Below are 23,001 nucleotides of genomic sequence, written 5' to 3' on the forward strand. Positions count from 1 at the left end.
TGTTCCTTAATTTTATGGAGCCATGGCAGTCCCTGGCTGGATGTGCAGGTGCCAGGGATTGGGCTCCATGGGGTTGTGCCCAAGCATGGGGCTATGGGGGTCCCTGGCTGGGCTGTGCAGGGGCCAGGGTCAGGCCCCTGAAGGGCTGTGCCAGAGCACTGGGGTTCTCCTGAGCTCAGTGTCAGGTCTGTGTGTACATTGTGGGGTGCTTCATGTCACAGTAGCCGGGCACACAGCCTAGGGATATGGGGGCCCAAGTGCTTGGGGCTCGTGCAGGGACACAGAAGTCTCCCTTCCCCACCCCGCCACCTGCCTGTGGCTGACAGATGGCCAGAAGCAGGAGGTGGGACTGGGAAGAGTCTGCTTTGCCTTGGCCTGTGACAGCCGGTGGGACAACTAGGTGCTTGGCCAAGGCAGCTGAACATGGGGCAAGTGCTAGTGCATTTCCTTGTGAGGGGAGGATAGCAGGGGGCTGCAAAGGCACCTGGGAGGCCAACAGACAGTTACCTAATGTGAATCGAGAGGGACTCCGATACAGAAGTTTGATGCACCAGTCTAACCTAAACTGATTACATTGAGTGCACAAATCCATCCTGGCCAATCTGAGACCAGGTCCCACCATTTTTAAACCACTCTATGTATGCCAAAGTTGTGTTTTGTTATGGCTTTCAGTCACTTATTCTGGTGTATGTGTAATGTCTGTACTTGACCTTTATCTGGGTATACTATCCATCATGAATTGGTGTTCAGATTTTCTTAAGCTGAATGATTTACGGTATGTGAATTATTATCTGCTGGAAAGAAAGCTACATTGCCAAGATTATGCACCTTATAGCCTGAAAGGTTCTGCTTTCTGTACAAAAATTTGAGCCAATATTGTGAGTCATTACTTAAAATCTGTGTTTCTTACAGGTTTTTTTAAAAAGATACTGAGATGGAATTTAAGATCCTAGCAATTTTTAAATGTAAAACAGGTTGTATTTTAGTAGTATCTTATCCAGTTAATATGAAAGATAAGTTTTCTAGGCTTCTTGAACAAGGACCAGCAACATCACCCATTATAAAAATGGGTGACTTCTCAGTTAGAATACTGTGTCTATGGTTTTGGTCAACTGTGTTCAAGAAAGATGAATTTAGAGTAGAACAGATACAGGGAAGTACAATCTGGGAAATAGAGGAATGTGAAAGAATTTAGCTTTGTTTGGTATCACAAAACTGAGGGGATATGAGTGCTTTCTATAAGTATATCAGAGCATAAACATATGGGAGGCAAAAGAACTATTTATGCTGAAGAACAGTGTCAGCACAAGTGCAAATGGTTATAAATGGTCCATAAATAAATATAAATTTGAAATTGAAAGGAAATTTCTAACCACCAGAGTAGTGAGGTTGTGGAAAAAATCTAGCTAGATTTAAGATGGAGCTTAGACTGTTTATGAAAGGGATTACAGAGCAGATAAAATATAGTCTCATGGCACCTACATATGATTTAAATGGAATTTAAGCATCCTAGTCATAAAAAAGGATCCAGGTCAACCCTGCTCCAACAGCCACGAAAGTGCAGAGGCGTTTAGATGTTTTAGATGCCTCCATTTTATCTTGAAAAATTCTCTAGCTGTCTCAGCCTAAGCTTGTGTACATATTCAAAAGCAATTCAGATCAAGGTCCTGGATTCCTGATTTGCCCATGAACTCCTTTGCAGTCCATATTGGTGATTAGAGGTACATAACCTCTGCCTGATATCTACACCTAATGCCTGATTGACACTGCGATTGTTAAGATCAGTATATAGTGCAGCATCTCATGGTCACTCTCAAAGGTTGGTGGTGGTAGGGCAGTTAGAGTTAAGTAGCCTGGTGAGAAGAATACCACCCCACTGAGCGCTCTGGATCCTAAGACAACAGAGGTCAAGAGTAAGACACAGTCTCCACAGAAGATCAGAAATCCAGGCATTTCCAGCTTGTTAGCTATAGGCATCTTCCTGTTCAATGCAGCTGTGCCTCTGCATACCATCTGCACCAGGAGTGCACGACTCAACATTTATTGAGGGCTGGTAGCCAGATACATTTCCCAGTAGAAGGCCACCACTCCTCGGGTCCACTCTGATCAAATGTAAGCACTTAGCATATTTGCAGAAAACTAGACTGGATATGCAAGGTGAAACAAACATTAAACAAATGGCCTTGCAGCAAAGACACCCAACTGTCTATTTTACTTTTCAAATCTTTTGTCTTTCAATTAAGTGGTTTAATGAAGAATTGCATGGTCCACTAAGGCTTGCCCTGAAAAGCCACACATAGGGAACGTAGGCATCAAAATCTTTTGACAAAGATTGCCTCCTGGAGTAAGGTGCCTAAGTGTTAGGTATTACAGTACCTCATGTAATTGAGGCCTATGAAAATGATTTGGCTCTAGCTCTATATATGGCCTGGTTGTATGCAGAAGCAAAGGACTAGACTCAGTGACCCAGAAGGTTCATTCTAGTCCTGTGTCCTATATTCTGATGTTTAAGTTGATTCAGTTGCAGGCTGCAGGAGGCTCTGAGGTTTGGCTTCATGTTTTCTACAGTAAGTATACCCGAATACTAAGAATCCTAATGAGAAACTCTGGTATCACGTTTTCCCCAGATGATTTACATGTCAAAGGTAATGAGTTGCAGCTGCTTACTCCTTGTTCCTCAGTGTGGGCACACTCTCCGTTTGTATAGCTGAGATAAAGAATGTCATTCTAAGGAAACTGCAATCCATGCATACATATGCTGTACGACTCAGCAGAAAAAGTCTAAACAAGGGACCCAAGATGAATTGATTGTGGTAACCTTGCTCTTGAACACAATTAGCCTCAAATACAGCAATATAGAATCGATTACTACAGACATCTGCTTCTTTATTAATTTTTTACATGCACAAACAAAATGACACATGGCAACTGACAGCTGATAAAATGAACCACCTGAGAATATTAAAAAGTTTATAAATAGGGAGAGAAAGAAATATTTTCCTGTTTACAAGCATTTCTGCTTTGTTCATTCTCATAGACTATAAGCATTTCAACATATAACTGTTTAGCTTTGATTTTTTTTCTGCGTGCTGATTTAAACCAGTATGCTTTGTCCTATTAGGTCATTGCAGTACTTTATCCACATGTGAATTCACTTATTCTGATATGAATAGCTTTCTCCATTTTAGTTTAAACCTCCTACCCAGAGACATAAACTAAACCAAAAGGAAAAGGCCTTCTTCTATCTGCTTAAGTATATCCATCTAAAAATCAGAGAGACATAGGGCTGGAAGGGATCTTGAGAGGTCTTCTAATTTAATCCCCTGCCTGAAGCACATAGTTGGCAGGGGGTGCTACTGGGGCTTAGCCCTCGCAAATGCAGGGCAGCAGTAGGGCTGCAAGGTAGCCTGGCCAAGGGCTTCCAGCAGCTGCAGCATTGGTGGGGAGGGAGTGGGGCTGCAGCTGGGGCTGGGGGAGGAGGTGGACACTGTAGAACCGGAGAAGCTCGAGACTGAGCTGCAAGCTGCTCATCCAGGGGCACAGCTCCTGCTGCTACCTGCATCCCGAGAGGACCAGGGTGCGTATGCCCTTGGATCTGCATGGGACAAGGCAGGTTGCTGCTGTAGGTGGGGTCCTGGGCTGTTCTCAAGGGGGAGGGGGGCTGGGAAAAGCCCAGCACAGCTTCTGCCCGCCCCAGCCCACAGCGGCACCCTGCTCTGGCCCACGCAGATCCAGGGCACACCCCACCATGCTCACACGTGCAGTAGCAGGAGCTGCCACCCCCTCCCCACACTCCCCAGAGAGCAGTGATGACTTGGGGTGGGGTGGGCACGGGGTTCCCGGGGGCTCCGTCCCCTCTGGCCTGGCAGTGCAGCCCAGGCTGGCCCCACTTCATCCCTCAGCTCTGGGCCCCCCAGGCAGTGTGGGGCTGGGGCCAGTATGGGGAGGCAGCCTCGGGGCTGGGGCAGGAGGCACCAGGTTCATTGGCACAGGTGGTGCCAGCCCCGGACAATGATCCTAGGCAGAGGGGAAGGTGTGGCCACATGAGCACAGCAGGCCCCAGCCCCAGTCCTGATCCTGGACCCAGCTCAGCTCCCTCCTGATCCCTGCCCAGTCCCAGGCCTACTCCCTCCCCCACTCCCACAACCCTTTCCCCTCCCCTGCCCCCCACCCCTTGCTCCACAGACTTTCCCTGGGGGGCATGCACACACATACCTGCACACACATACTTAGCCCCCCCCGCAAAAAAAAGTTCTCCCTCCACCTGTACAAAGTATCCTGTACAAATCCATTGTCTAACCTCTTAGACAAACTACACCATCAGCCCTGACACAACAGAAGACATAACACCTTAACCTGATTCAGGTAAAGAAGGAGAACAACAGTGAACAATGTCTTGCTGCAGCAAGGTTTGTTAATATATGCTCAAGAGATCCCAGGAAGATGCCCCCCACTACAGAGAAAGGCAACCCCCCTCCCCCCACCACAGTTTGTACCAATCTGATCATGGAGTCAAATTACTTCCTGGCCCTTTATGCATCTATATAGAAAAGAAAGAAATCTTTTTCACGCTAAGAAGATAACTGCCATTTACTGGGTTAGACCACAGGTCCATCTTGCCTGGTATCCTGTGTCCCTGGTTCAATCCTGTCTCCAGGCAGAGTTTCACTGGGCGGTATCCACTGGTTTCTTGGACTCATTTGGGGGCCAGTGGGAACTGTCCAGTGTGCTCTGCTCAGTGTCCCCCCTCAGTGCACTAGTTACAAACCTTTGACCTTCACTCCCATCCCTGTTATGTGTTTAGTTGTCCCAAGCAATTAGTTGTTGACTTTCCAGTGGCCTCCCTGTTTAAGGGAGGCTAATAATTTACTTGGCGAGCACTGCCTCATGATTCTTCTAAAGCAACAATAGGCCTGTGTCACACAGGGGCAGAGCGGATGCTGAAAGGAAGATTGAACAGAGTTTTTTCCACTGTTCCTTTCTCATTTGCAGCCTCCAGCAAACTCTAGGAAGTTCTCATTCAGAGCTGGTTCCAAGTTCAGTGAGCACTTCTGTTTTATGTGTGTGATTGGTTGTTTTTATTTTTTTCAGGTGTTGCCCCAAGATCATGTCACTATGAGCTGAAATAGGCAGATCCTCATATCAGAGAGGGAAGCTAGGATGATTACTCTCCATTTGTGCAATATGGGAGATAATTCATTATACCTTCTGCCCATTAAAACACCAAAATATCCAAACTCGGGCTGTGGAATCAAGTGAGGGATACTGGAAGATGGGAAAATAAATATTTCTTCTTAGCCAGCAGACCTTACAGTATTAGCTCAGGTGGTCTGGTACACACACCATGTGTAGCATAACCGAGCTCATCTGTGACTATTTTTTATATAGCACTTCATCTTTGTATTACAAGGATTTGAATGCTAATCCTTTTCATCACATTGTCAAAAGTGGCCTATAATGAGGTGGCTGAGCTCTTCACCATGCATTGTAAGCCTTTACCCCGGACAGGCAAATGACCCTCTATCCGCTGTCAGCTTTCTAGAAAAGAACAGCCACCAGAGGATCAAAATGCCAGAGATGCATCTGTTAGATTTAATGAGTAATCAGCAATTCCTTGAGGTACGTTAATGATCATAATTGTCAGCATTGCACCTGACTGCTGAGTGGAGCGAGGATATAAACCCACAGCAGGAAGTACAGTGGCGAAGATCAGTATTGTGAGAGGTATTGTTCTGCTCCTGTTTGGTGCTGGATTCAAATTTTGTTTTTGTTTGGAGTGGGTTGAAGGACATTGATACCAATTTTGAACTGTGGTCAAAGCAAGGCCCAATCTTCTACTGGCAGAAACCTTTCGCAAGGGGCTGGGTGCTAAGGGGCACAGTTGAGTGCCAGGACATTGCAAGTTCAAGGCAGAGCAGAAGTGCTCACAACACGGCCCTGCCAGATTCCAGTGAACCTGCAAATGCTGCTAAATACCGTATCACCAGGACACAAAAAAGGATAGGACCAACCACAACATTTGTTGAGACAAATCCCATGGAGCGATCACTTACTCTGATGGTTAGTGTTCCACCTTTTCATAGGCCTGCCAAGGGAGGACAAATAAAACAACAGCATTCAGAGGTGCTAGTTACTAATCCCTTTCCTGCTCCAGTCGATGTCAGGGTGCAGGCTGGCTGTATGTTACTATTTCCATTTGCTGGCCTGGCTAGGAGTCATTACTATTTGATGATTTTGTACCAAAATTCTGTAGTGTTCCCAGTCCAGAGCTCCCTATCACAAAAGCCACTACCACCCTTAACAATATTGAGCCTCCTCATTGCATTTCTCAGCAGTGTACACAGCTCCCTTACCAAGGCATGAAGCCTCCTGAGTTGGAGAATTTAGGAAAAACCACAGTGTGAATCCCAGTGGTGTGGGGCCACTCTAGGATCTCTATGGTTAGAGCCCTACAGGGGGTCCATAAAGGCACTTCCAGACTAATTCTATCCAGGAGGAGAGAGCCTAGCATGTAGTCATATCACTGGAGCTACACCTGGCTCTGTTTTAGCAAGTTCTCTACCTATACATCTCTGGTTTATTACCAGTAACTAGTGTAACCACCTACAATCCCAAGTCAAAGAGGAGCAGGCAGATATTCCCTTGGCAATCTGCAGCTAGGCCCAGTAGTCCAACTAGAATGTCCCATCAGTGAAATGCAGGAACTAACCCATTTCCACTCCCAGGCTGGGCAGCAGCAGCCAGCTCCAGGGGACATCCACCCAACCACGGGTGACTTGGTGACTCCTAATATTGGGGAGGCACCAGCGGCCAATCGTCACCACCAGGGCAGAAGTGCCAGCAGCAAACTTGGAAGTGCCACTAGCGCTTCTCTCAGGGGGTGCACGGCTAATCTCAGGGGGTGCATGTGCATCCACGTGTACCCCCTCTGCGTTGCCAATGCACCCAACCATAGCTTCCATCCAGCCCAGGACAAGGAATTGCAAGGCAGAGCCTCAAAGAGCTGAACAGCAGCACAAGGAGAAGGGAGATGGCAAAAGGAACTATAAGCCCAGCAATTGCTAGGGTCCTAAAGCTACACTCCACAATGCAGTGTGCTCAGTTGTCAGTCCTGGTAATTATGACATTTGTTGTCATTCATGTAGAAGAGATAATGCACATGATGCTCAGGTCTGTAAATTAGGGCAGTATGCTTCTTGTGCGAAATCTCCAGATATCTGATCCTTCATCCTCACCAGCTATAGTAGTCCTGCTTACCAGACAGCATGTTCCCCACAGGGAAAACTCCTTCACAACAACTTCAGCTTTTGGTTGTTGTGCACTTCATTTGGTGTATTTGAAGTGAAAATGGAAAGCAGCATGTGTAAACAAGCTCAGTCTCTTGATCAATTCATCAGACCAAGTGGAAATGTCTTTTTGCCATATAAAAGATAATGAGAGAAATTCGTTTTCAGTTCCCTTAGCTCAGCCTGCTCATGTACTCATGTGTGAAATTACCCAAGGGGGAAAGATATAAGCCTGTAAAGGAGCCCTTCTTGTCCTTAGATTTGATCAGCTGTGCAGATTATGCTACAAAATGAATTAGTTTTAAAAACAGAGGGTGTCATCAAACAGGATTACTGGATAAAATAAAGCACTGATGAGGACTACCTGTCACAATAGCATCAAGAGTGTAAACAGAAATATGCAATTAAATGAACTCCACTCTAATAGAAGGCTTTGCATAGCTTTGTATTTATTTCTTCATCAGCATGATTCTTAGAAAGTTGCACCTCTAAAAAGATTATAACCTCATAAATTAATAGCTCTGATTTGTTGGGGGGTTTTTCTTATATAGATCACTAGAATTCCCTTCCCCTCTGTGTCCCAACTGGGGAAGACAAAAAAATAAGGCAATTACATTTCAGATTCTTATAACTTAATATGAGCTATAATGTCTCCAAATTTTCTGATTTCAGCTAGTCATCTAGTAAATATTTTCTCATCTCAAGACTTAAAAAAATGCAGTTAGGTTGCCATGAGCAGATAGTCTCGTGTTTCATATCAGCTGCCTAGAAGCTCAGTTTACTGCTATTCCTGTGAAATAAAATTGTAATTGGAGAGTCCCTGCTGAAAAACCTGTTCTGTTCTTCTAGATTCTTTCCAGTTCAATGGACTGGGTAAAAGGGAATCTGCATTTTCATAACCATAATAATAATGATAATGATCATTATCATGATAGTGTAGTGCCAAACCAAAATTAGCAAATCATTGCACTTCTTTGTCTATGAGAGCTTTTCTGCAGGAGCACATCTGTCTGTTTTTGTCACTAGAACATTGTTTTGCCATACTGCCAGCAGTAATGTGGCTCAGAGCAGCAATGACAGGCAGCAGCACTTGTCTACAAATTCCCCCTTGCAGCAGAAGCCATTCAGTCAATGCAGTATTTATGAGCTGTGCTATACAGATGCTTTCCCTCCCCTCTTTTTTCTGGTTTTCCTTCTAATTTTGTGATATGTGTATTGAAGAATGACTACTCTCTTCAGATGCAGAAATGCATTTCTTTCCTTCTCTATGGTTATTTCTTTTATTTTCTTCTACTTTCTTAGTTGCATTTACAATTGCCCAGGGAAGGTGCAATTGATTGCACTATTTGCTCTTCAGCTGGAATCTGCCTTCACACCCAGTTTCTCAACTAGGTTATATTAAGACTCAAGGGACATCTTTACATGTGCTCCGGGGGTGGGGGACAGCATCTCATGTATTCAGCATCCCATACTTCAAAAAGGCAGCAGGGGCACGTTAACTAAGCTTGTTAAGATTGTTCAATGAGCTTTAGTTAAAGCACTTTCACTGCCATTTTGAAGTACAGGGATGCTGAATACGTGAGACGCAGTGGCTGCTGAAGCGTGCTAATTAATCAAGTCTGCTCCAGTGCGTGGTAATTACAGCGCGTTGGAGCAGCATCCTCGCATATCTACAGGCACCCAAGGGTTTCAAGTGTGGATAAGAACCAGTGATGGGCTAATTTCAGAAGGTTTGGAGTTTCATCCTGGAGAAGCATCCCAAATTTTGGATGCTTTTCTTTATACTTTATTTAATTTGGAATTATTGTATGATCAAGCTTCCCTTTTAAATGTCCTTGCATTCAGCTGAGACATCTGAGAGTCACATACGTCTTTTAGGAACTGCCATTTCCAGCCTTAATTGGAAGCATTTGGGATAATTTAACAAAATACCCAAACCTTTTTCAAACTTCACAAACATTCAGAGTCTACTGTTATTCTGTATGAATTGGTCCATCCACCAGTCACAGAAACTAAGGCTAGAAAGCGCTGTATAGCCGTAATGGAGCACACATTCATGGAACAACTGCTTTGAAAATAGTGGATCCCACTCTAAATTAACCCTGGATGGATATGTACTAACCTAAAGCACTTTCTGTTTGAGTGCTTCATTGAAGGTCTATGCCAGATCCCATTGAGGATGAACTTAATGGGATCACCACCATCCCAGGCAGCATTGCACAGGGCTGTGATCTAGTCTCAGGAAGAACTCATTTGCTCTGTTTGAGTGTTAGGCCAGCCTCCCCTTCCCCCCAGCTGTCACTGACCTGAGTCAGTGACAGCCTCTGAGTCTAGCCCTGCACACAGCCAGGGGAGTGGGGGTGTGTGCAGAGTTTCTGCCCTTGCAGGTGTGGTGCACCACATCCCAGCTGCAGTGGGGGCTGTGGCCAAAGGAGTCCAGAGTCTCTCTTCCAGCATCTGCCCTAGCTGGGCTATGCCACACCACTGCTTGGCTGGTGGGGTGGGGACACCACTGTAGCACACCACTGCTGGCTCCAGCTGTCAAGAGCCTGGAGTGGGGAAGGGGCTGTCTTCCCCACGTGGACCCAGCCCACCACCCCTAAGTTGTGGGGGGGCCTCAAAATGGGAGAGCTCTGTTCTCCCCTTCTTCCCCCCCACGCCAGCCATTGCTAACAGTCGCCATTTGGTAGGGGGGAGGGTCCAAGGAGAGGGGCTTTTCTGGCAGCCTCCTGGGAGGTGTGCGGGAGCACCCCCAGCGGCCAGTCTGGGCAGGCTGTGAGTCCACCCCACCAAACAGCAAGCATCTGCTTGGTTGGCTCCTGCTCTAACTCAAAGAGCTTTGAGTAAAGCGTAATAAGTTAGAGCACTTCTTCCAGGGGTTTTTTGAACATCTGTACTTAGCCTGGGTCTAGCTTGGCCTTCTGTGATCTTCTGTGATAACTAGACTTTACTGCCAGAATAGCTCACTGGTAGGAATACACAGTAACAATATATCAGAACTGTAGGCTTGAATCAAATGTTGTACCTCTAGGCCTTTAGATGGAGTTATATTTCAACTCACTCTGGGTGAATCAACTCTCTAATGGAACATCTTTTTGATATATACCACAAGCCTCCAGTTTTCCAGAATGAGTGGGTCTGTTAGCCAGGATAAATACATCATATCAGACATGTTATCTTGTTATACTTATCTAACTTCTGCTTTGTATGATTGTCTTCACACTGACAAGCATATAAAATGTATCTTTTATAAACTGAAAATGCATAGGAGCTAATTACATCACTTTATTTTCTATGGCAGTACTGAAGAAGGTGCAGAGCAATAGGTTTTTTTATTGCTAAGGTGTTACAAATGTAAATAGCATCAAGCAATTCATACTGAGTGCTTTGATTGAGCTGGGATTTAGATGCATCTCTCAGAAATGTCCATCAGAGCAAGCAGGCTGTGATGTATAGATTGATTTGATGCTGCCTACTTTATGTGAAAGGTAACAGTAATGGAGGGGTTTGTTTCCTTTCACATTAAAGGCCCTCTGCATCCTACTTAAACCCATAAAGATATCCCCATGTTTCCCTACTTTAGAGCACTGAGGCCCATGGTGTAGGCGTTTTTCTGGTTAAGTAGACTTTGATGGTTTGATAAATTAGTCAATATCAGGCACGTGAAGTGTTTCTTCAGCCTTTTCAGCTCCAGTTCAGGCTGGAAATCAAACCCTGATCAATATGAAGTGGGTGGTATACAAACTAATGATGAGTGAAAATTCCTGTAGTTCCTTCATGACAGTCCCCCATGTCCTGCAGAGGTGGGGGGTGTCTCTTAGGCATTTAGAGCTGTTTTGGAGAGTCACCTGAGGCTAAAATATAAAGTGTGGCCTGTATACAATCTGTTTTGAGGGTTTTTTTAAATAGAAAGGCCATAGCATAGTTATGGTTTATGGGGCTCTTTCCTTGCTTCTTGCAAATCAAAATTAACATGGGCCAAATCCCCTGGTCCCGCCATTGTACTGCCAGAAGGATTTCCAGCCAGCTAAGGATTCTTCCTCCCACTTAGGGGGCAGATGGTTGGAAGAGTGAAGCAGAGCACAAAGCACTCTGTCTTGTTCCTCAGCTAGGGATGGCTTTAATGATGTAACATATACCAAAGCTATTTCAAATCCTAGTCAGTGGACGGACCAGGGAAGAGAAAAATGGTCTGTAGCATAAACTTAATGTAATTGAAGACTGACTCACTTAACTGTAATTGGAGTCTTCCTGGGCAAGGACTACTGGTTTCAGCACTGGGCTGAAATATAATCAGAGACCCGCTTAACCATGTCAGCGGCCTGAATCGCTACCAACACTTACTTTGCAGGAGCAAAGCTCTAAATGTAATTTACTTTTAACTAAGTTAAATTGCAGCTTGCAAAACTGCTGATATTTCATGTCCGGATGACCTCAGGGGAGAGTTAGAAGAGTTAGAAGAGTGCATCTAAGCAGATTATTTCATCAAAGAAAATAACGGGCTAATGAACAGAAGGTGGTCTGGGGCTGAGGTGTTGGGCTGATTCTCAAGAGGGGTGGGCTCAAATCCCAGCTCTGCCACAAACTCCACATGTGATCTTGGGCAAATAACTGAATTCTCTGTGCTTTGGTTTCCCCAGGTATAAAATAGGGGTGCTCGTGATTCCTTTGTGAGGCTTATTTCGGTTGTGAACTAGCATGAGCTATGCCCTCTGCCAGGCCACATGCTGCACGGCACCTCCACAAAAACTGCACCGTTCACACAGGCGGCCCTCCCCCTGTTGCACTGCATGTCTGGGCACCACAGCTCACTCGTCCTCAAGCTGTGGGCTCCCCTGCTGCAATGTATTGTAGGTAGGGGTCCTCCCAACTCAAGGACACAGATGGCCAATTTCATGGCGAGGAAGCTGGTGGAAGCCCAAAGATCCTGGCTGTTCCTTCAGCCAAAGCAATGAGGGAAGTGGTGGTCAGGTGAGAGCCCAGGGGCTGCAGATTAACCCCTCATGGACCAGTATAACAGGTACAGATAGCCTGGTGACTCCAGCCTGTTTCAGAGTTGTTTGGGTCTTTTCCTTATATAAAGAAATGTCTAGCTAGCTCAATGAAAAACCCCCACATCTGTTCCCTACTGATTTGGTCAGCATTTTGAATGCAGCACCAGGGCATGACTTTACAAATACATTACTTTCTCTGGCTGGGTTTCAGTTCCTTAGTGAGGTCAGAGATATACACAGTCAAGTCAAAGTAAAGTGATTTTCAGATCATGGAAAAAGTATGTGGTAGAACTGGGAACAGATCCCAGGTCCTTTGAACACCTGTTTAGTGCTTATGCTACAGAGCCACCCATCCTCTCAATGAGATGCTGTTACCAATTGCAACTTGTGAACTTAAAAATATTTAACTAAACTGAGCTGCAAGATGTCTTTCCTTGTTACAGTATTAATGGGCCAATGTTCCACTGTTATCAGGTTTAGTATGGATTGGAAGCAGGTCTCAGTGGGCATGCCTACACGTGCATTAATGTGCCTTTTCAAATGTGCATTAAGTTTAGTACCTCCAATGTGCCGCACTAAATTAATGCATATGAGGCTTCACTAATGCTCAGTAGTGCATTTGCATGCTTTTTAGTGACACTTAATGCATGATATACTATTTTACTGTGCATTAGTGTAATGTCACAATTTTTTACATGACACTTTTAATGCTCAGTAAAATAGTTTACTATCCATTAAAGCACATGTGTAGACACGCCCAGTGAGACCTACAAATCTGTGTTATTTTACAGTTTTTACTACATTTTCAAGAGACATATTTCTGTAGAAAGGGAGAGAGAAGTTAGAAAATGAAGGGCAATATCTTTCTCAAGCAATGTTTCAGCCAAAGAGAGGAATTACACAGCCCCTGAGACCTTCCAATTGAGTTGTTCAGTTATATGCAGGGTAGCAGTGCAGAATGATCCTCTCAAACTCCAATTCTTAGGAACAGTTTAAGGAACAGCTATTTTTTGAGATAGTCTTTCTTGCTTTCGATTAATACTGAATCTGAAAAGATGAGGTTGATGGGTCAAGATAAAAATTCCCCTCTTAGACACAGTCATAGAGTGTGCCAGTAAATGTCATCTTCACTAGAATGCAACTATCTTAGCCAAGGAATCTAACAGCTTTTTACAGCAAACAGCAATCCTGGTCAATTTTTATGTGATTAATTTAATTCCTACCTAGCGCTGATTTTAAAACCCACTGAAATTATAGGAAAGATTCTCTTTTGTGTCAGCAGGCTTTGGATCAGGGCCACAGACTAGTGGAAAATAACTTAGTTATCAGTTATGGCTCCTATTCACAGCCTACATAATTTTTAACTACAGATATTTGCTTTACTTCCATAGAATGAAATATCTTAAAGAATGCTATTAAAAAGTCTTCCATGTTTATACTTCAGCAAGCCAATGACCAAACTTCTAAAAATGTGCTTGTCATAGAAGAGACAAAAAAAAAATAAGGGTCCAGCCTGTAATATGTTATTCTAATCCAGAATCTGAGTTCAAGATTCCTACTGTTGTGTGAATTAAAGACTTTTTTTTTTTTGGCAAAAATCTTGGTCCAATAAAAGGTATCACCTCTGTCCATGAGCCATGATTGCTTTTTGCTCTAGACCAATATGGCTACAACCTGAATACTTGAAATGACTGATTAAGTTTTATTACCACAGGAGGGAGTTCTCAGCCCAAACTAGTCCTTTCAGTGCTGTGACATAGTGAAAAAGTCCTTCAGCAGACTCACTCGCACACTCTACACTGTGTTGTATGCTGGCAGTACAGCTGGATGATTATATCAGATCATGCTGCCAGATGACACACGAGGACCTGGTGACATGCTTGGAAAAAAGCAATTAATGACTGACGAAAAGCAGAACCCTACCTTCTTCTTACTCTACAGTCCTTCTGGCACATTTTAAACTTTCCCCATTATGGTGCATTCCCATCTGAAGTGTACTTATATCACTCTAGCTGTGGAAAATGACAGCAGACACAGACTTGTCACCAGGGGTTATGCTTCTAAAAGTTTCAGAAACTCTTCAACTGAGCTGTTTCTGTAAAAATGCCAAACATAGCAGGATGAACCACAAGGAGGATGTCAACGACAAGTCCCATTGCTCAGTTAGAGGACACTAAAAACTTTGTACATTTAAATATAATTCACTTTCATCAAAATAATTATTGCCTTGCAACCATGAAGAACTAAAGCAAGATGGCTAAAGCCTGAATAATTTATTTCGCTTTCTTTCTAGCATTGCATTAAAATAAAGCAAGAGAAACAAATGTGACGACTGTCCAAGTCCCATACTCAGTTAGCATTACAGAACAGATTTATGTAGAATAACTTCTCTACCTAGTGAAACAAGCCCATATTTAGTCACAGTGTTGTAGTTACTTGTTGGTATTTTCATTCATTCGCATATTCTGGACCACAGCTGAACATTCACACTTTTAAAACTCTTGCTAAATACAAAATCAGTTCTGTTTCTGGCTTGTCAAGTTGGCCTTACAGGTTGTCTTTTAGCAATCTTTGCATTTACCACCATTTTGTGGCTTTTTCATTTTCTAAGGGAAGTTACCTTTCAAGGTGGGTGAGACAGGTCAGAATCCTCCACATCCCGGCATACTCATGTATCTCCCATCATCCTTTTGTCCATTTCTACGTTTGAAGTGTTTAAAAATTTTTGAGATCCCGAGTTTGCTTTTCCTCCTTTATAAGTTTCATGCTTGGGACAGCTATGGGGGGCTTAACTGTCCTATTTATACTTCTTGTACCTGATCTTAGGCTAGCTGCTGGTATCAGATGTGCCAGTCCACTTACCTATTCTAACATGCCAGGCACAGCAGCCTTCCTGAATTGACTGGAAATAAGTGGAGCACCCTGCATTTCAGCTCTGGCTTTATTCAAAGCTCTTCAACTTATACGGGGGAAACAGGTGCCATAAAAATGATTGTGCTGAATCTTTCCTCTTCCAAAGATTCAGCCATTGCAGGGGAAAGCCACCATATTTCAGGTCACTTTGTACAGCTCCAATTTGCAGATCAGTCCCACTGGGCAGGTGTACATGTACATTAAAGCCCTTTTTGTAATGTGCAGTAAATGTGGTACCTCCAATGTGAGGTACTAAAATAATGCACATTAGGCTGCCATAATGCACAGTAACTAATGTGTCCTTTTTTAAAGTGACAATACACAGTAGCTTCTTTTACTGCACATTAGCATAGTTGCACAATTTTTTACGTGACACTTTAATGCACAGTAAAATAGGCTACTGCACATTAAAGTGCATGTGTAGATGTGCCCATGATGTTTTATTCCTATGGACTTCTTTATTTCTGGGGTCCTGCACATACCTCAAGTGCAAATCCTGAAATGTTACCAGAAAGGTTATTTATGTGGTATTTCCAGACCAACAGAAGTAGGAGGTCTGGTCTTGTGAGATTGCCTGCCAAACTATGCGGACCTAAGCTTTGGATAAACATCAGTTCTTGTATATTTATGCACCAACCTTCTGAGGTCAACTGAGAGCTTGTTTACCACCAACGTCTCCGATTTGTATAGTCACATTAAAGCACATGCATTCCCATTAACTGGTTTCTGAATTCAGTTTACAAACAAAATAATCCACAAGTGAACTACCCTGGACTTTCACTGAAGCAAATACTGATGTTATTACAGAGATCCTTTTTCTAATGTAATTTTAAACTGTTACTCTTGTAGAAGTAATTGGCTTACTTGACTAGAAAAACAGACAAAGACCAGAAGTACTGACACTGCTTAATTCAAATGTTCTGAAATAAGGAATCCGCATTTCTGCATTCCTTGGGTTATCTTAATATCTTGCCCTGTATACCTTGGAATAGCCCTATGCATAAATAATTGTTTAAGTAAATGACCTAAGTTTCTGTGTAATTTACTATTGTTTTGTTTCTCCAAGGTGTATCCTTTTATCTCTTTCTCTGTCTTTAGTATAAATAGGCTTGTAACCTTAGAGAGTCTGAGAAATCCTTTGAAACAGACAAGTGGGTGATTCCCCTTGCTGTATGGAATTCTCCCTGTGATCACAGTATAGCCTTAAATAAAAAAATGCTACTAGCTCTGTCAGTTCTAATTCAACAACAATGTGAAGTTTGATTTCTTCCACACTCTAATGTGTGTTACTTAATTGTCAAAAGTGCTTTTAACTGAAAACATATTTTATAAGGGTACTTTTAAGATATATTTTTAAAACCATGACATCTGTATTATTCATATAGCACAACCTGTGTGCTACAGCCTACACATACATGCTTTGACAGTAATAAAGCCACTTACTAACAGACAGCATTTCATCCAGAGGTCTTAAAATATTTGACAAATATTGGTAAATACCTTATTTTGCAGAGGGAGAAGTTGAAGCCAAGTGCCTTGGCTAAAGTTACAAAATAAATAAACCTCAGATCTGAGAAGAGACCTCAGGCATCCTTAACTCCAGTTAACTGGCTAATATTTATGTATTTCAGGAGAATTTCAGTCTTTTTTATTAGTAAAATATGAAGGGACAATTAATGTGGGAAAACTAATTTCCAACAAAAAGTGCTGTCAAAATCCACACCCAATGAAAGACTAACAATGCCTTATGCTGTACAAACCCGGGCTTGAAATTTTCCTCTGGTCCCCATGAACACAGAGCAACCCGTGCTGCTTTCTAATGATTCTGCTTTCATCTGTGTTTAGTTTTCAGGACTTTATCTGCTGTCATTCTTCACTATCCTTGTTGGTCTGGTGCTCTACTCCTCCACATCAACCTATGTTGCCCAGGATCCACGGGTATACAAGCAGTTTCGAAACCCTTCAGGACCTGTTGTAGACTTGCCCGCACCTGGACAACTGGAACCATCAGTAACATATACCAGTCTAGGCCAAGAGACAGAAGAAGAGCCTCACGTCAGAGTTGCCTAAACCCAGGCACTTGTCACCCACTGATGATTCGGTGGAATTCATATATTCATTATCTCTGTATTGTACATAGAGAAAGGTATTTACCAGGTGCAGTTACATTGGTGGGCTGCAAGGTAGCAAATAGAAAAGGCTTGTAAAAGTACAAATTAATTGTTACTGGGTGTATATTGCAAAAAAAGGTGCCAGTCCTTTGTTTAGGGTATTAGTGGTATGTTGGCGATAGCATAATGCTTTTTATGAATCATTCCCTCTGAAACTACCTGTGAAGACAGTCAGGATACAAGCTGAAATTACGTACAAATCAGGGGGCATTTTTGTACCTATTGTATGATAATCTGCCAGGGCCACACCAAGGTGTGGAAAAGCCACATTTTTACAGCAAATCCACTTGTGCAGTCACTGTTATTTTCTCTCTTTTTAAGGTGTATTTATTTTGCACAAAATAGACGGGGTACTCATGGTAGCTACATCCTGAAGCATTTTTGTTAGCACGTGTATCTGATGGGGAAAAGATAATGTATTCAGCTCTGCTTTCTATCTGGTTGCCCACTTTTTATGTAATCTGTGCTGTGAATCCAGAGGAAAGACAATTTACAGTATCAGCCTCTATTCTAGGAATAGGTATAAATTGAGCATTTTAGCCTTACTATATTTGCAGAAGTGAATTACTTGAGCATTGACCTTTTTATGTTCCGTGATGGATTTCCTGGTGGCTGAGGTTCTGCATCAGGTGACAGGGAATTATATTTCTATAGCTGCATCTAACCTGCAGGGAAAAAAACCCACAGAATGAATTTCTTACTTTTTACACGTAAATCTGTATTGAAAAGTGCATTTTCTAGTTTCCTACTTATTGTAGCTCTCATTGGTAAGACAACATATCAGTCAGACCAGGGCATTTATTTTAAATCCTTCGTATAAAGAAGCCTTCTGCATTTCCAAATGTCTTAGTCCTTTGATACAGGATGTGTTGGGTTCCTTTTCCTAACAATACCAACCTGGAAACATGTCAGTTTTTTATCAGAACTTACTCATGCCACAGTCATACGTATTAGTAAGCAGTGGAACGAATTCTTATGTAGTAACACTGAATTAACTGCTGGTGGGACTGCAGTACTTAAAAGATATTTAGGCCATACAGTGGAGCCAATTATTTTACCCTAATAACAAAAGTAATAGAAGAACCAAGCAGTTTTCTTATACTTACCAGGACACGTGAAAGTCCTCTATACATTTTGCTCTAAAATGTACTTGCTATGGGATCCTTATCAGAAATATGAAGATGCTTCTGTTGAAACCTAAGCAGAGCCATAGAAGTCTATAACCTGTCTTGATTTTTTCCCGTTGGGAGCCCAGTGAAAGACAGAGTCTTTTCTTCATACCTACATAGTCTATTTGCCTCATAAAATTACTGAAAGGAAGGATAGTCTTACTAATAGATCAGAGATTGAAGTGAGCTTGGTTTTATTCACAAAATTGCCACAGATTTCTTGTGGGATCTTGGGCTTGTCTTTTACCCTCTGTGTGGCTTAGTTTCCCAGTTTGTATATATAGGGATAAAAATACTTTACCTACCTCACAGGGGTGTTGTAGGGCTAAGCTGTTTTAAAGTCCTTTAAGATCTTCAAAAAGATGGAGTTAAGGAAGTGCAATATGTGATATATTCATTGTATTAAAAACAGGGTTTTCAGCAATGTTGATTGATTTTCTGCTGGTGGGTACAGGAAGTATATTTTACTTGAATGATATTGTACTGAGGAAGTCAGTCTTTAAATGGAAAAGTTGGGCTTTATGTAATCCCCCCCCACCCCCCAAACTCACCTACTTTTATGAGAAAAAGAAACTTCAGTCTTGTTATTAAAAGGGCCCTACAAGTCAACCAAGTGGGCTGGTTTTCAGCCGAAACAGTATTTGTTTTGTATAGTTCTGTTCTGTTATATGACAGAAAGGATTTCTCTGCAGCAGGTTTAAAGAAGTTTGCATGGAAGTATAAAAAGTGACCCATTACAAAATGCTAATGAACAACTCAATATCTGCTAATTGTCTTCTTCCTGTGCATGATGAAAAGAGGCATACTCTGTACGATTATGCTTTGGCTGCCTGCCATGATCCCACTGCAGTTGCGAAGAGGGGACTTCAGTATTGCCAAATTACCCTCACAGGGGTTCCAAAATCATGAGTTAGGCCCTGCCAATTCATGTCATTGATTTAAAAATCACGGGAGTTTGAACACAATATATTTGGAATTGGTTTTATTTGCCTTCTGCCCTTTGAGCCTTTAGCATTTATGTTTTCAAACTTTTCCCTGCAACTCTGACACCTGCAAAAATTTCTTCTTCTTTATATTCTTTTTTTTAAAATAAAAGCTGAGAGTCTCATGTAATAACTTGACTCTAGGATTAGGGGCTTTTAGGGCAATTCCAAATATTGTGAGATTTACCATAAAACCACAAGTGTCAGCAACATTTAATTTGTTCACATTCACCTCCGTGCACAGGACCACTTCACTTCCATTGAGGATCCTGGAATAGGACTTATGGGTGTAGGTGACCAATCATACACTGGCTGAAGCTTCATGCTTGTTCAGACAGCAGAAGACCATGGCACCAATGAAGCCCTCAGATCAGGGCCCACCAATATATGGGCTTTGTGCTAGCCTCTAACCTTTTCTAGCAAGGGAGTATGTTTTTTGGTTACAAATGTCTTCATTCTCTCAGGTACCCAGAGGCACACTTACGGGCACCTGTCATCTCTCAGACTTTTTTGCTACCTTTTATACCAATTAAATACCTTTCTCTGGACATTATTCTCATGTTGGTCTCAAGACCTTTCAAGACTGCATGTTTGTGTGTGTGTATGTGTGTGTGTGTTTCATGTTTACAATTCCTTCATTTTGCATAATTATTTTGGTTTACTTCATTCTTAGTATTTATTTTTAAGCCAAATGTTTGTAGTAATTTTTTTCTCATCTTTATGACACTAATTTGTAGATGTTTATTAAAGTCTTACTAGGTTCAACTGGGTGGAAGGCATATCCAGGTTATTTAGACCTGAGAATTTTTACATAAAAAGGTTTGCAATCAATGGATGGCTAAGAGGTGCCATTCAAAGCAATTTTATAAGACATTTTAAATGACTCTATTCTATGGAAATAAATTATGAATGTTCAGATATGCACTGTACACTCAACAACCATCCCATGTGTTTTTTTGCACATGAAGAGTTTCAAGTCACCAGGATAACTTATTGTGGTGTTGGGTGTGTCATATTGCCCCAGAGGATGGATCTCAAAGGAAGATAGTAGTTTAACATTACAGATATTCTGTTGAACAAAATCTGAGGTCCAGGAGGGGGAAAGAAAGCATTGTTTCTAACTGTTTAATTCCAGCAATTCAAGACCTCAGTAGACACCAGCAAAGGTTCAGCTATCCAACTGGCAGCTACTCTACTGGTTGAATTAGGACTTCACCAGTTCTGTGTAGATCTTTTCCTTGAACAAACTGAAGCTCTACTGCCCCACTGGCAATGAATGGCCCTTAGCAAGACTGATGTAATTTTCAGCTACTGGAAGAAAGCCTGCACTGGGAGACAGAACTTATCTTTGTTCCAGCGATAAACTTTTCAAACACACAACAGACCAAGCAATTGAAAATTTTGCACCACTGTGTCATATGAAAAAGTTTCAATGTATAGTTTAGATATTGCTAACTTGTGCTATTAACATTTTGACAAGCGTGTAGTATTGTTTTCTTTCCTTTTTTTTTAACCATTTAGTATTCCTGAGCTAGCTACAAATATAAATTTTACCCCATGGGTAGGCTTTTTATTGTTATATGCCATAATAAAGCACACTAATCTTGAAACAACAAATGGAAATATGAACCAAAACCAAAAACAAACAAGCCCCCGCCCTCCCCCTCTCCCCCCCAAAAAAATCCTGCACCGAAAAGCTGAACAAACCTTTCTCCGTTTTGATATTTGCATGCTCCTATATGGACTGGCTGTGGCAATGTAATGCCTGTATAATGTTTTCAAATAAAAATAAATGCTTTATGAAAGCAGGGTTACTAGTTTCCTTGTCTGTTTTCTTACCTTTAATATAACTTAAAATGACTGTCCTTGAACCATGGATTTTTTTCAAGGGGCTACCCAAAATTCATAATCCAAGGATGATTTTTAGTTGTGGATTGCACATCTTTGCTATGCAAGCCTATGTACATCAAGATGATTCTCACTCTCTTTAGGAAATACACTATAACATATCATTAGGAGCAACATACTCCCATGGCAGAGAGGGACCTTTGTGGCTTTTCTCTTGGGCACCTGCAGTCAGGTCATCCTCAGAGCTGCTCCATTACAACTCTGCATTCTGCTATGTTCACAAACACCCAGCCTCCACCAAAATTACCCAGAAGGCCCTCAGATGCAGGAAGAACAAAAGGATTTTAAATGCTTGAGGGAGAAAAGGTACTACGTTAAGGGTTTGGACCTAGTAGAGAGGCTGAAGAAAAGCACACTTAAGGAGGCTAGAGAGCAGGCTGGGAGGAAGAGGGCAAAGCCTTCGGTGGGGATGGCTTGGTATCCAATGATCCCTGCCCACATGAGTGCTTGCCAAGCAGTGACATAACTAGGGCAGGGCAACTGGGGCAACTTGGCAGGGGATAAAAAAAACAGCTGCCACCAGCAGACACACAGTTGTGATCATAATTGCAGTGGAGCCTGGTTGTGTTGCTATGCTGCTGCTCCCAAGCTTTCTTTGTTTGCATGACATTTCTGAAAGAAAATTCACCTCTAGGTTTCTCACAATCCTGTCCCTGTTAAGAATGAAAAGGAGCAGAACTGGTGACCGTTTCCTACCATCCCATTACCCAGGCCAATTGAATTTGAATGGAGTTCCACAGATAATAATGTCAGAAATGATAGTCTAATCCATTCTGATGGGTGCGTCTACATGAGGCCTTACAGCACCTTTGTTACTGCATTGTCATTTAGTACTTCCTTTTGGCCGGTACGTTGCCATAGCAATGCATTATAATGAGGGAGCATGTTGCTATGGCGATGTGGCAGTGGTGTCACGGTTTTTGCCTATGGCGCAGCAGTGCATCGTCACAGCAATGTAGCATCTTGTGCAGGCACACCCTTAATGTCTGAGTCTCTAGCACTACTGCCAGCTTATCCCATGTATATTTGAGCATGATATCAAGAAATCCTTAAGGAAGTGAGTTAGCATGTCTTTGTTGATTGTGCTAATAGTTATATAACATCATTTCCCAGTCCTGTACAACCTACCTTCAGCACCACAGCAGTCTTCTGCTTTGTGCCTGGAACTTGACCTTTGTGCCCTTTTTAACAGTAATCATAGGTGACACGTGGGGGGGGCACAGAGGGGCACATGCCCCTCCCCAAGATTGGCTCTCACTGGCCAGGGGGTGGTGGGAGATGGCTGATGTCCCTCCTGAGAATGTGGGGGTGCTGAGAAAAGTACCGGTGGCACTTCCAGTTTGCGCCAGCACTTCTGCTTCTGCCAGCGGTGGCAATCGGCCACTGGGGTACCTCCCCCCCAAGGTCAGCAATCACCCTCTGGTACCCCTCCCCCCAGGATCAGGAGACACCAGTCACCCATGATAGTAATGACAGTAGTTGCTTTAAATTGACCTACAAAGAAAATATTTGGAAGAATATTCACACAGTATTAAAGGGGCACTACTAAACAATGAAGAGCCCAATCCATTTTGGTC

The 23,001-nt window shown here is 42.7% G+C and overlaps 1 protein-coding gene across 1 annotated transcript in view; it reads left to right on the forward strand.

Moving 5' to 3' along the window:
• SLC35F1 (solute carrier family 35 member F1) overlaps positions 1–21,325 on the forward strand; it is a 428,569-nt gene extending 407,244 nt beyond the window's left edge. Inside the window, exon 8 of the mRNA XM_090038537.1 lies at positions 17,039–21,325. Within this exon, the coding sequence (XP_089894663.1) occupies positions 17,039–17,263 (225 nt within the window). The 3' untranslated portion in view covers positions 17,264–21,325. The remainder of the gene's footprint in view (positions 1–17,038) is intronic.
• The last annotated feature ends 1,676 nt before the right edge of the window (positions 21,326–23,001 follow it).

Source organism: Crocodylus siamensis, chromosome 1 (assembly GCF_052110815.1).
Source record: "Crocodylus siamensis isolate JL-2025a chromosome 1, ASM5211081v1, whole genome shotgun sequence".
Classification (NCBI taxonomy): Eukaryota; Metazoa; Chordata; order Crocodylia; family Crocodylidae; genus Crocodylus; species Crocodylus siamensis.